Source organism: Cyclopterus lumpus, chromosome 21 (assembly GCF_009769545.1).
Source record: "Cyclopterus lumpus isolate fCycLum1 chromosome 21, fCycLum1.pri, whole genome shotgun sequence".
NCBI classification, from domain to species: domain Eukaryota; kingdom Metazoa; phylum Chordata; class Actinopteri; order Perciformes; family Cyclopteridae; genus Cyclopterus; species Cyclopterus lumpus.
This window is the reverse complement of record NC_046986.1, coordinates 14,191,963-14,206,291: the sequence shown is the minus strand read 5'-3', so window position 1 is coordinate 14,206,291 and position 14,329 is coordinate 14,191,963. Positions and strand designations below refer to the sequence as shown.

The 14,329-nt window shown below is 48.9% G+C and overlaps 1 protein-coding gene across 1 annotated transcript in view; it reads left to right on the top strand.

The window, feature by feature from the left end:
• The window catches only part of LOC117750399 (E3 ubiquitin-protein ligase SH3RF3-like), an 84,869-nt gene extending 71,032 nt beyond the window's left edge, over positions 1–13,837 (top strand). Inside the window, exons 8-10 of the mRNA XM_034561596.1 lie at positions 1,353–1,666; positions 12,691–13,043; positions 13,610–13,837. Coding sequence (XP_034417487.1) covers positions 1,353–1,666; positions 12,691–13,043; positions 13,610–13,778 — 836 coding nt within the window. The 3' untranslated portion in view covers positions 13,779–13,837. The remainder of the gene's footprint in view (positions 1–1,352; positions 1,667–12,690; positions 13,044–13,609) is intronic.
• The last annotated feature ends 492 nt before the right edge of the window (positions 13,838–14,329 follow it).

Below are 14,329 nucleotides of genomic sequence, written 5' to 3'. Positions count from 1 at the left end.
GACCATAACCCGCATGTCTTTTGACTGTTGGAAGAAAAGCACGCAGAGAACCCGGAGGCAAGTGTATGCTCGCCGTGAGGTGACAGTTGGAACCCGGACCCATCATGCTGAGAACAATTTTGCAATGAAAACATGTATGTGGTACAGTTTTTGGGAGCAAATATAATGCACCTATCCTCACACTCTCTTTCCCTGCTCTCTATGAGCCCACTGACTCACCACTATGAGCTATTATTTCAGAATAGTGACAAGAGCATACTGCGACTAACAATTTAGCGCAATTGCTGCATTACGACATGCACTCCAACGCACAAAGTGTGCATGTACAGTCTGCACACATAGACATTACTAAGAGCTCTGATCCCTCAGTGGTGCTGTTTGTGCCTGCTATGCACACACTCGCCAGCACACAAACACACGCGCGCACACCGGTGTCTGTACAAGGTCTAGTTAGATCATATCTACCTTGTTCTCCACTCAGAGTCTATTCATTTCTCCAGAACCCCTTTTTCTTTCTCATTGCATGCTTTCTTTCTCCCTCTGAGATTATAATGGTGACCCTTTCTTTTGGAAGGCTCAAGTGTACACACTGTGAGAACACAACCAAGAATAATGCACACATGCACACAGAGACATGTGCACTCCCACACGCATACACACACAGACTACCAAACACAGCTGAATGACATCACTGTGCTTTTTGTTTTATGGAGGCGTAATGACAGAGCTTCATCTCCGTCCACTTCTTTACTCCCTCTGTTTTTCTCTCCCTCTTTCATTCTCACATACACACAAACACACACACACACATCTGGTCTCCATTACAAAATAAAGTATGTGCATAGTTCTGGCGTTTAGTGGTTTTATCACATGACCAGTGCGCCTCTCTACGGATTTCTGCCTGAGGACTGCAGTGTAGAAGAGCAGGTGGCTAGCAACCCTGTGTGTGTTTGTCTGTGTGTGTGAGTGTGTTATTGTGAGTGCACGTACATGCATCTATGTTTATTTCTATTGGGTGTGTATTTCTGTGTACTTTTATTCTCATGAGAATCAAATGATCTCATACAAATTAAAGGCTGAGAAAAGTGGTCTAAATGTCAGGACATTTCAGCCAGTTATTTCTATAGTTTGTGGTTTTTAGTCAGACCACAAATGTACTGTGTCTTTAAGTGCATTTGTTTTTATGATATAGCTAGACCCACATACTGTAGCAAAGACATAGATTATTTTAATACCATATCGCTCCTTAGATATTGAGTGCTCCAAAGACATTGGCATGTTCCCTGATGACTGCACTTATTATAAGTGTTCTTTTAATTATAATAGCAAACATGTGTTTTTGTCTGTTTTAGTTCACAGTCCTCCTGCTGGAAGCCCCGAGCGCCCCTCAGTGGCCCTCTTCCCGCTGCGTCCTCAGAGCTCCTCCCCCTCCCGCTGCCCCGGCCAATCGGGTCGCCCTCTCTCCATGGTGTCTCCAGGACCCTCACCCCTCTCCTCTCCCGCCTCAAGGCCCCTCCTCCCCCTCTCATCCCCTCTCTCTTGCCTCACACCTCCAAACGTGTCAGCGGCGCTCCTCAACGGGGACCCAGCCAGTCCACTGCAGCCGCCATCGCCGGGCCCCTCCCACGCCTCAACCCAGGGCGTCCTTGCTCCTAAACCAGAGAAGGTGAGCCTCATCCTCACAAACAACTAAGAAAGCACATTTTAGCTCAGCGTTAACTATTATAGGCTTGTTTTAAAGCTGGAATGCGTATCTTTTGTCTCCCCGCCTCAGTCACTGAGAGTAATTACACAAACACTGTTGATGTGTGCGTGTGACCTATGCCAGCAGGTGAACATATTGCCCACCCCCAGGAGCGCTCTCTTCAAGTCTTCCCCTGCAAGTTAGGGGGCGTTTGGAAAAGGCAATGCTCCAGTATATTTACAAATCCCAACATGCCCAAGATGAGCAGTGTGACATCCTGCCCTTCGTCCGTTCTCCTAATGCTTCTCTTCGTTTATCCTAGCCTGGAGCATTGACTCCTGAAACGTCTTGTTTGAAGCTTCTGCCATATCCTTACTGCGCATTCCAAAACTCATACTACCAGACTATTTAGTAGGCCAGAAAAAAAGATGTAGTATGTCCCAATGCATAGTATGTAAATGTATTGTGCCAAAAGTGCCAGGATGTCCCACTGCATCCAGTCTTCTTTTGCAGAATGCAAGTCAGCATGCTTTACTGGCTGTTCTGACCCACAATCCTCTGCGGATACATGAGCAAGAGGGTCAAATAGATACTGATATCTCCACCAGCAGTTGACTCAATTAACCCGATTTGCATACAACATTTTTTGTGTTTTGAAAAATTAGAGCAACGAGCACTAATAGATAATAGATAATAATTAGATGTCTTGCTTCTACAATGCAACTTCTATTGTTTTCACCACATGAGTAATCAAGAGCTGAATGCATTAAATACAAGTTAAAAATATCACTCACGCAAGTAAATAAAGAGAAGACAGATTGTGGCTAAACGGTGTCTTAAAACTCTTGATCATAGAATAAGAATTTCAACACTGATTGGTTTATATTTTATTTAATATTTTATTTCAATTAAATAAGATCACAGCCTTCTGTGGAGGGGTGCAACTAACGATTATTTTCATTGTTGTTTAATCCTACTATTCTTTTTAGGATTAATTGATTTGTCATTTAAAATCACAATTTTGTTTCTTCGATTAGTTTATTATGTATAGTATATCGACAACAATATTGATTACTCCTCACAAACTGAGAAGTTAGAACTATTGAACAATTGATATTTCTGCTTAAAAATGACAAAAGTGCAGGTACATTTTCTGGCAGTCGACTAATTGATTATTCAAGTAATTGTTTAGCTCTAAACCTGACAATATCCAGCCAGGCAACTGTTGTTTTCCGAGCAAGTCAACACCTCCGTTAAAATAACACAATCCCTCATGTTTCAGACTACTCACTATCGTGCACACATAATAAGTGTGAGAGGAAAAATGACACGGTGCCACTACTTCCTTTGGTTCCAGACGTTTTAGTCATCCATTAAATACAACTCACCACACTTGTTTTAATTAACTTGATTAACTTTAACACCACATCAGCTTTAAAAAAAAATGCTTTGTCTTCCAAACTTGAATGTGCCAGTAGTCCGCTCCTACCTCAGCAAGTGTCATTCAGCCAGGCATCTGGCACAAAAGCTGAATGCCATCTTCTGTTGTGAGCCCTGCCGTGGTAAAGCTGTGGATGTTAAACCGGGCTGCACTGACAGTGAAGGATGGCACCGAAAGCTTGCATCTGTCTCTCCATTTGTTTCACTGTTGACTCCACTGTCTGGGACAGCTAATCTATTGCTAGCTGACAAACAGCTCATTGACTATGGAACAGCAGGCGGCGGCCTTGTTTACATCGTCACACTCAAGGATGGCTTGAACCGGGTTCACGTGTATCACTCATATCCTGAATATATCTCATACAAGTTGGAACAAGGTAGTTAAAGTACTCCAACTGTCATTCTGATATTAAAGAATATTCTAGTCTTATCAGAAGTAGAAAAAATGTGTTGTTCTTTTTTTGTTATCCCAAATTCATTCTAGCTTGTTTTGGAATGCTTGGAAGTGACGACCTGCCTCACTCAGACTAAATGAGCTGCTACTCTCCCCAAAAGAACCAATTATGCTTCCAATTATGATCTAAAAATGATGTTTCGGAAGCTTTCACGGACTGACAAGATAACGATTCTGGAGGAAAAAAAATGTTTACTCAGGTTAACTCAGGAGATCACATTTCAAGATTCTGAGTATCGGCACAAATGATCAAGTGTTGTCAGTCTCTGTCCCAAAATATTAGATCGTAGTATCCCCTGTACAAATTCAGCCTGTCCCTCGTTCACAGCACTTACCTTTGTGGCTTCGGGCTTGGCAGAGCAGAAACACCAGGTTTGAAGTCAGGGTGGCGATGAGGCTGCACAGAGTCAGTCTTTGTTACAGAGGAAAACGATGAAGCAGCTATGATAACTGTCTGGCAGACACAGTGAGGGTAATCTCTGTTCGACACACTGTCACACTGTCTGGAGCACATGCAGCCAGCATCACAGACACAAATCATGTTGGACATTCAGATGTGTTTGTCGAGCGCTTCCAAGAAGTCTGCCCATGCAGGGCAGCTGCCGACGTAAATGCTGTCAGGAGAGCCTGTAGACTTTCAGCAGGTCCAGAAAAGGGTCTCAGAATGTCTTGAGAAACTATGTTTAACTGTAAAGTATCAACAGCTTTGAGTTTAGATGATAACAATAAGATAAAGAAAAATGTGGAGTTACCATGATACATTTTTTTCTTTCAAAGTATTTACCTGAAAGAACCTAATGATTGTTGGAAGCGCTGGAGTAAATGAGAGAGTAATTAGCTTGAGGGGGTGGACGGACACTGTAGTCCTCTCAACCCATAGCTTTAATGCTCCTACTCTGAAAGGTTAAGCTAAATACTGTTTATTTACATGCCAGTATGTATGACGAAAGAAGAGGAGGGAGGACAGCGCTGCAGGTTCAGTTCAGTTCAAGTATCCTGCCCGTGTGCTGCAGAGCAAGGCACTCCTCCAGTGCTAAAATAGAATTAAATTGTGTCACGGATTAAATTGTGAGCGCATGCTGCCATCTGGTGGTCGAGCAGCAGTTTGACTTGTGTGTACACACACAAACACACAGGCTTTATTTTCCACTCTTCTCCTCCCTCTCCCAAATTAAAATTCAAACAAGCTTTATTTGCACGACAGGAAGGGAATATGTTTCCAAAGCGGTGGGACATTTTATGTGTACACTCCAGACAGTGAGCATTGTTAGATTTACACGTTTCGAATCCTGAGAGATATGATTAAGTCTTTGTATTCAGGGAAATACATATCGCTGAAGCTCTGGTAGTCGGAGTGCTGTTTGTTTTTGATCTGCTGAGTCAAAGTGTTTTTCCAGCCTCTCTGGTGCTGTCCTTTGTTGTTGTTTTGCTGTCCCATGTTATTGTTATGGTTTGTCTCTGACCCCAAGCGCACGACAACAGCAAGGTTTAGTTCTAGCCGAACCCACGGCGTAGTTTATTGAGCACAACAAGTCGCTTAGAAAAGAAACACAAAAAACTCAGTGTCCCCTTAGTCCACGGGTGATCGAACATCAAACCCCAAAAAATCCAAGAAAATACTCCACACAAAAAAAGTCAGCAAAGACACGAGGGAAAGTTCAGTGACGACACAAGGAGGAAAGTCCACGGACATCATGGCACGAACTCGCAACGTCAACACAGACAGTCCTGATCTTTATCCCCCCGAATACAACGAGCTGACGAGCTGCAGCCGTGGGACGAGCTGAGTGGCTTCAGGTGTGAGTTGGAGCGCCCCTGGCTTGTCCCCGCCTCCAAGCCCGTAGCTCCCTGGCAGCGTGCTCTGAGGTACCGGGTGTCACTGTGTGAACGGGCTGAGGAGGGAGTCCGGCTGGCTGAGTCCTGACAATACCCCCCCCTCCACGGGAGCCACCTGGCGACTTGCCAGGCTTCTCGGGATGGGCCTGATAAAAGTCAGTCAACAGTCCTGGGTCCATGATGAGCTGGCGGGACACCCAGCTTCGTTCCTCCGGACCATAGCCCACCCAGTCCACCAGAAACTGGTACCCACGTCCTCGTCGGCGAACATCCATCAGTCGGCGAACCTTCCACTGAGGGTGCCCATCTACGATCTTAGGGGGAGGTGGAACTGGGGCAGGAGGCATCAGGGGACTGTGGGAGACAGGTTTAATTCGCGACACATGGAACACTGGATGGATCCTCATGGAGGTTGGAAGTCTCAGCCTCACCGCTGCAGGACTGAGCACCCTTGTGATCTCAAAGGGTCCAACGAACCGGGGATCCAGCTTCTTAGCGGTTGACTGCAGGGGAAGATCCTTGGAGGACAGCCAAACCTTCTGCCCCAGTTGGTATGCGGGCGCTGGGTTCCGGCGACGGTTGGCTCCTCGGCTGCCACGTTCAGCTGCTCGGAGTAAGGCGGCTCTGGTGACCTCCCAGATACGACGACACCTGTTCAGATGGGTCTGCACGGAGGGAACTGCCACTTCCGACTGCTGAGCAGGAAAGAGCGGCGGCTGGTAACCCAGAGACGCCTCGAAGGGGGAGAGGCCGGTGGCGGAGCTGACCAGGGAGTTGATGGCGTACTCGACCCAGGGGAGGAACCGACTCCAGGAGGATGGTCTCCTGGCTGCCACACAACGGAGCGCAGACTCCACGCTCTGGTTCATCCTCTCAGTCTGTCCGTTTGTCTGTGGGTGATAACCAGAGGAAAGACTGACAGAGGCGCCCAACCCCTTGTAAAATGCTCGCCATACCTGGGAGATGAACTGGGGTCCTCTGTCTGAGACGACGTCCTGGGGGAGACCATGAAGCCGGAACACGTGGCTCGTCAGGAGGTCCGCCGTCTCCAACGCCGAAGGGAGTTTAGGGAGGGCCACCAGGTGCACCCCTTTACTGAAACGGTCCACTACCGTTAGTATCACCGTCTTCCCCTGGGAGGGCGGAAGTCCAGACACAAAGTCCAATGCCACGTGGGACCAGGGACAGCTAGGAACTGGAAGGGGCTGCAGTAGCCCTGCGGGAGCCCGGTGAGAGGCCTTGCTGCGGGCACAAACGGGGCAGGCCAGTACAAAGTCCTTTACCTCGTTCCTCATAGTAGGCCACCAGAAACGGCGAGCCAGAAAGGTGAAGGTGCGGTGGACGCCAGGATGGCAGGCAAACTGGCTAGCATGTCCCCACTGAAGCACTCGGGACCTGACCGACTCCGGAACAAACAGACGGCGTGGGGGCACGCCACTCGGAGCAGGATGGGAGCGCAACGCCTGTCTCACGACTGTCTCGATGCCCCAGGCCACCATGCCAACCACCTTGCCCTTGGGGATGATGGGAACTGACTCCTCAGCAGTCAGGCTCCTCCCTTGGTGTAGTCGGGACAGGGCATCTGCCTTAATGTTGCGGGAACCGGGACGATAGGTCAGAGAAAAATCGAACCGACTGAGGAAGCCGGCCCACCGAGCCTGTCGACCATTGAGACGCTTGGTCGCCCGGATGAAAGTCAAGTTCTTATGATCCGTCCAGATGGTGAACGGCTGCTCAGCCCCCTCCAGCCAATGGCGCCACTCCCCCAGAGCAGCTACCACTGCCAGCAACTCCCGGTTCCCGATGTCGTAGTTCTCCTCAGCAGGAAGGAACCGGCGAGAGAAGAACGCACAGGGATGAACCTTCTGATCCGCCACGGCTCGTTGGGAAAGAACCGCCCCCAAGCCGGTGTCCGAGGCATCCACCTCCACAATGAACTGCCTCTTAGGGTCGGGATGGAGTAGAACTGGGGCGCTGGTGAACCTCCTCTTGAGAGCCAGAAACGCGGCATCGGTAGCTGGGGACCAGATGAACGGCTGGGAGGGAGAGGTCAGCCTGGTGAGAGGTTCCGCCACGACACTGTAGTTCCGGATGAACCTCCGGTAGAAGTTGGCAAACCCGAGGAAGCTCTGCAACTCCTTTCGCGACGTGGGGTTCGGCCAGTCCACCACAGCCTGGATCTTGCGGGGGTCGGCCCGAGTCTGACCCTTCTCCACAACGAAGCCCAAGTAGTCGACAGAGGTTGAGTGGAATCGGCACTTCTCAGCCTTGACGAAGAGCCGGTTAAGGAGGAGACGCTTGAGCACCCGGCGGACGTGCTGGACATGATCCTCGAGGGTCCTGGAGAAGACCAGGATGTCGTCAAGGTAAACGACCACAAACTCGTCCAGCATGTCGCGGAGCACGTCGTTCATGAGCGCCTGGAATACCGCCGGGGCGTTGGTAAGGCCGAACGGCATTACCCGGTACTCGTAGTGACCTCGGGGTGTCTTGAAGGCGGTCTTCCACTCGTCCCCCTTCCTGATTCGAACCAGGTGGTAGGCACTCCGGAGATCCAGCTTGGTGAAGATGGTAGCCTGGGTGAGGGGCTCAAGGGTGGAACTCATGAGGGGGAGGGGGTACTTGTTCTTGACCGTTATGTCGTTCAGTTGGCGATAGTCAATACAGGGTCGGAGGCCCCCATCCTTCTTCTTCACGAAGAAGAAGCCCGCTGCCACCGGGGAGGACGACGGCCGAATGAGCCCTGCTGCCACTGACTCCGATATGTACTCGTCCATCGAAGCCTTCTCCGGAATAGACAGGCTGTACAGCCGACTGCTGGGAAGGGAAGCCCCAGGGCGGAGGTCAATTGCACAGTCGTACGGCCTATGTGGAGGGAGCGACTGAGCCCGGGTCTTGCTGAAAACCTCTCCCAGATCGTGGTACTCCGGAGGAATAGAGGAAACGTCCGGGGGAGGGACACTGGGGATTGGTCGGGGTAACGGGCTGGGGGCTGCCTGTAGACACTGGGCGTGGCAGGAGGAACTCCATTCCAGTATCATCCCAGAGGACCAGGCAATGTGTGGCTCATGCTGTACAAACCAGGGGTGCCCTAGGATCACAGGGGCCAGTGGGGACTGGATCAGGTAGAACTTGCGGTTCTCCACATGGTTTCCCGCCACAGTGAGGGAGATGGGACGGGTGCTCTGGGTGATGCGGGCCAGATGGCGGTTGTCCAGTGCAAAGGCCTCTACGGGCTCCTCCAGTGCTTCTAGCGGGATGTTAGCCTGGGCAGCGAACTCCGAGTCCAGGAAACACTCATCCGCCCCAGAATCGAGGAGGGCCCCCACTGTAATCCGCTGATCCGCCCAGGCCAGGGTGACGCTAATCCGCCGGCTCGGTGGTGCAGGACTACGGGAACAGGAAAGGTGACTCACTAGGATCTCCCGAGGTCCTGGTGAGCCTAATCTTTTGGCCGGGTGGGGCAGCCGCTGATGCGATGTCCCTTCTGGCCACAGTAGAGACACAGGCCTGCCCTGAATCGGGCCTCCCGTTCGGTTGGGCTAAGGCGCATGCGTCCCAGCTGCATGGGTTCCTCGCCAGTCGTCGTCTGTGATGAGGGCAGGACGGGAGTAGGGGGAGTAGGTTGAGCTACGGCGAGGGTCCTCTCCTGTGTGCTGGGTCTGTGGGGGGTGGGAAGGGATCCCCGGAGGACTCGCTCCCGCCTCCTCTCACAGAGGCGTCCATCGATGCGGATGGCGAGGTTGATGAGGTCATCAAGGGAAGAGGACTCCTCCCGTGTGGCTAGCTGGTCTCTCACCGCCTCACTGAGCCCCCTCCGGAAGGTGACCCGAAGCGCAGGATCGTTCCACCCACTCTCCGCAGCGGCCAACCTGAACTCCACCGAGTAGTCCGCCACTCTGCCACCACCCTGTTGGATACTGCTCAACCGGGCACCAGGGTCCTGACCACTGGCTGGATGATGGAACACCTTACGTAGCTCTGCCACAAACTCCCTATAGGAGAGACAGAAGCTGGCACCCATGGCCCAGGAAGCGGTAGCCCACTGGGCTGCCCGGCCGGCGAGCAGGTTAATCACATACGCGACTCGAGCGGTGTCAGAGGTGAACCTGCTAGGCTGGTGAGTGAAAACCAACTCACACTGCATGATGAAGGTGGCACAAGTCTCAAAATCACCCTCGAACGGTCGGGGGCTGGAGAGGCTAGGCTCCCGTGGTACTGGGTTGGAAACCGCAGGGTTAACCGGAGAGGGATACACAGGGGGCGGGTTCACAGGCTGGTTCAGCGGCTGGGTGGTGAGGGCCATCGTCAACGCCCGCAGCTGTAGCAGGATCTCGGCTTGTTGGTCTGCCGATGCCGCCTGCTGACGAGTCAGGATCTCCACAGAAGCGTGGAGCGGCTGGACCTGGGCTTGGAGGTTCTGCACGGCAATGGAGGCCGCCTCCAGCTGGTGAGAGTGGGTGTTGGTCAGATGCAGCTGCCTACTAAGGGCAACCTGAACAGAGCTGGACAATCCACTCTCTGTGTCGGCTGGGGTCGTCATGGCGAGTTCGTACTGTTATGGTTTGTCTCTGACCCCAAGCGCACGACAACAGCAAGGTTTAGTTCTAGCCGAACCCACGGCGTAGTTTATTGAGCACAACAAGTCGCTTAGAAAAGAAACACAAAAAACTCAGTGTCCCCTTAGTCCACGGGTGATCGAACATCAAACCCCAAAAAATCCAAGAAAATACTCCACACAAAAAAAGTCAGCAAAGACACGAGGGAAAGTTCAGTGACGACACAAGGAGGAAAGTCCACGGACATCATGGCACGAACTCGCAACGTCAACACAGACAGTCCTGATCTTTATCCCCCCGAATACAACGAGCTGACGAGCTGCAGCCGTGGGACGAGCTGAGTGGCTTCAGGTGTGAGTTGGAGCGCCCCTGGCTTGTCCCCGCCTCCAAGCCCGTAGCTCCCTGGCAGCGTGCTCTGAGGTACCGGGTGTCACTGTGTGAACGGGCTGAGGAGGGAGTCCGGCTGGCTGAGTCCTGACAGTTATATAACATATAACATATGTTTATATGTTGACTGGTCATTTAGAGCCTTTTGAATTATTTGATTTTGATAAGATATTTCAAATGTTTTTTGGTATTTCTTCCAATCATTTGGAAACAATGTACTTTATTAGTGTGAGTTTAGTTGTTGGAGGTTCAGTAATTAAATATATTTATGATATTCTTTGGGTAGTAATGTTTCTTCCAATTTGCAGAAAGTCCCATGTTATCAACTCAACATTTCTTTTTTTTATAATATTACTTTATTAAATTGTCCAAAATATGTTATAGGAGAACCACTGCGTGTGTATGTGAATAACTGATTAGTTGATCGACGGAAAAATGATCATCAACACTTTGTAAAATAAAATAAAATATACCAAATATGTGTTGCTTTAAACCTCAAACACAAAGCAAACTATTTTACTCAATCAATTAATTAAAAGATCAAAAAGGTATTAATTACCTTTTAAATTAAAAATTACGATTAAAGATTACAATAAAAGATGGTTTAGAAAGTGGAGCAATGGACATGAAAAGAGATGTGAAGACAGCCGAGCGAACAATGTCCTGATTATTGGAGCAAAACATGTTTTAACCTTTTAAATGTTGCTATGTATGTTGATGTTATGGATGGAATAAAATTACAGCTCCATTGGAGATTAACGTGTCATAATTAAACTTAATGTCAGCGTTAATGTTGATATGGCTCACCAGGAAACTAGGAAATAAAAAAATGGCACTTGGTATCAAAACGTTTGCTGACCCCTGCTGTGAGTCGTTCCAGACAAATACCAGCTGCACATTCAGTGTGAGCTTTTCATTTACATTTTTTGGCAAATCTATGCCGTTACCGTGACAACTGTCCATCACGGCATCAGAAAGACAGCGCTTGATGGAAAAAACAAATTTTAAAAAAGATGCTTGATCCAGCCTCCCATGTATAAAAGAAACAGATGGCGCAGGGAGGCTACAAAAAAAAAGAAAATGTAATTATGCTCAGGCATGCTCGGTATTGATGCACGTTGTCATGACTGAGACTGTAAAATCAGGCCGAGTGGCACAAGAGACATAACTGCTTTGTGCTCCTGGTATCACAAAGAGTCGGGCTGATTGGGCAGTGTTGTACCGCCTTTCCATTATCAAGCATGAATGAAGCATGAATGGAAAAATGTGACTCTGCCTTGACTTCCTCTATAATCAATAGAGATTACTCTTAAGACCGCCGCGGTAGACCGTAGACGCATATGCAATCAGCTTGAAGGATTGTTAACCGACCACTTTGCCCACCTGTCTGTTCAAAATACGCACGGCAGCTCAGCCGGCATTCACGCTGTGAACATTATGTCAATAACTTTTCTGCATATCCGAGTAATAACTACTTCTATTACCATTGTGTTCTTCTCTCTGAGAAGGTCAGAAGGTAGAAGCAGAGAGGAATCAAGCTGCCTCTTTTATTTTTATGTGATAGTTGACCTGGATCTACTTGTTCTGCTCTTAGAAAACAGCCTGGGTATTGTGTGATAAGTCCCCAGGAATAAACTGTAGATACAGCATGTAACTTCCTCTAAAGTCGTTATGCTAAGCTAATTATCTGCTAGCTAATTATCAACATTTACCGTACAGACATTAGAGTGGTATTGATCATCTAACCTCCTGAAAAAAAAGCAAATATGTGTGCATCTCAAATTGTTGAACTATTCCTTTAAAAGGAGGCCAAACTGATCATTTGTAAAGCGGAATGAACTCACTGTCTCCAAAATATAAGGCACCAAAGCAGCAGCATAAAAAAGACATTAAATGTCTCGTTCCGAATTCCAAAGGCAGTCGATATGAATATTGAAGGGACTCAGCTCATTTTGCTTTACTGCCTTCCCTCTGATGAAACAAATGTGCTTTTATTATCTGTGGTATTCCATGTGTCAGATGGAGTCAACAGGAAAATATTTTTCAATTTGTTTCATAAATGTATTTTTGTGATTAATGTGTCGGGAGTGCATTTGTGCTCTGTGGGTTTTTTTATATATAGAGAAAAGAAAAGGCAAATATATATAAAGGCAATAAAGGCAAAGAGGTATTGTTTACACTACCACCATGTTCATAACAATCTTGTCTCTTTTCAAGACAGGCTTTAGGAAACCTACATTCCTGTATATCTATGTTCATTTGCTCCTCCCTCTCTCTCCATCTCCTCCTATATCTCACTCATCCTCTTCATTCACTTCATCCATCATCAGAAGGAGAGGAAAGCAAGTGGTTTATTAAAGCTTCTGTCGGGGGCGGCAGCCAAGAAGAAACCTCGCTCACCTCCCTCCTCCCCGCCCACCCACGACCCCTCATTGACCGACCCCGCCCACCATCCTCACCGCCATCACCACCACGCCCGCTCAGGTTCCTGTCCGATGGCGTCTCAGGGGCGAGCCGGCTCCTGTCCAATCGAGAGTGAGATGGCGGGGGCCATTGGGCTGGAGCCCCTGCACAGGAAGTCCGGTTCCCTGGACACCAACTTCCCCATGTCACCCCCGGCAACACGCGCCGTCAACGCTCTGATGGTCCTCCGGCCTGAACCCAAACCCCTGTCACGAGAGAGGTGCGAACACACAACCACACAGAAAGAAAAGATGATCATCTTTCTCTTAATAATGCAAATAACCTTCACCTTTCTGCTTCATCTGGGATTTAATATCTACTCACAATACTTCTCATCTTTTTAACCCAGGGTGGTTCAACAATACACAAACCAGTAGCCTTGAAGACCCAAGCTCTGCTCACATACACACACACACACACACACATACGCACACACACACATATACACACACCTCAGTGGAAACACACTTATAGACCCTTCATGTCACAGGACATGAAAGAAGAATTAAGAATTTAATGGTAGCATGCACCTTACTGGCGTATTGGGAGCACTGGTTATTGCACCAAACCAGTCACACTTTTCCTCCTGTGTGTGTGTGTGTGTAAACATATTGACAGGTTCCAGAGAATCCCGGGGTCGATATTTCCTTTTACCCATAATTCCCACTGCTGTCTATATTTGGGAACATACTGAGAGTCTCCACTCATACCTGCAGTGGTTAAAAGCATTCAGCCTGTGATGTTGTCCATGCCAGTGTGTGTTATAGCTGTGTCTGTGTGTGGCAGGTATCGTGTGGTGGTGCCCTACCCTCCCCAGAGCGAGGCGGAGATCGAGCTGCGGGAAGGGGACGTTGTGTTTGTCCACAAGAAGAGGGACGACGGCTGGTACAAAGGCACCCTGCAGAGGACAGGACAGACTGGCCTGTTTCCCAGCAGCTTCGTCGAGAGCTTCTGAACTGGAAAAAGTGGACAAGAGAACAAAAAGCTGTTCCTGTTACCAAAACACCCACACACACAAACACACACACAAGCACGCACAAAGGATGGACCAACAGGAAACTTGCTTTGATAGTCAGAATGCATTTTTGAGAAGTTTTGCCCGGAACAATCTGTCAAGAATCTTTAATCAATTTAAAAGCTATTATATACTGGCACGAATGTCATAAGTCGTCGGAAACCCATATCGGTCCAACCAAATCCAACACACACACACACACACACACACACACTGGAAAGCTCGCCCCGGCTTCGACCAGCCACACAGGAAGCAGGGCAGCTTTTCCCAGCTTTGTATCAGAGGGGCTCCAGCAGACTCGTTGGACCCGTGATGTTGACTACTGAAGGCACACAGACTGAAGAGCACAGAAAGACAAACCCCGCCTCCCAGTTCTCCTCCTCGTCGTCATCCACCAGCAAACACTAGCACAAAAAGCATTAGCTCTGCTTTCCACTGAGACCTCAGAACTTGAATTTTGGGTGCTGTCTTTGTTTGAAAAGAGCAGATTT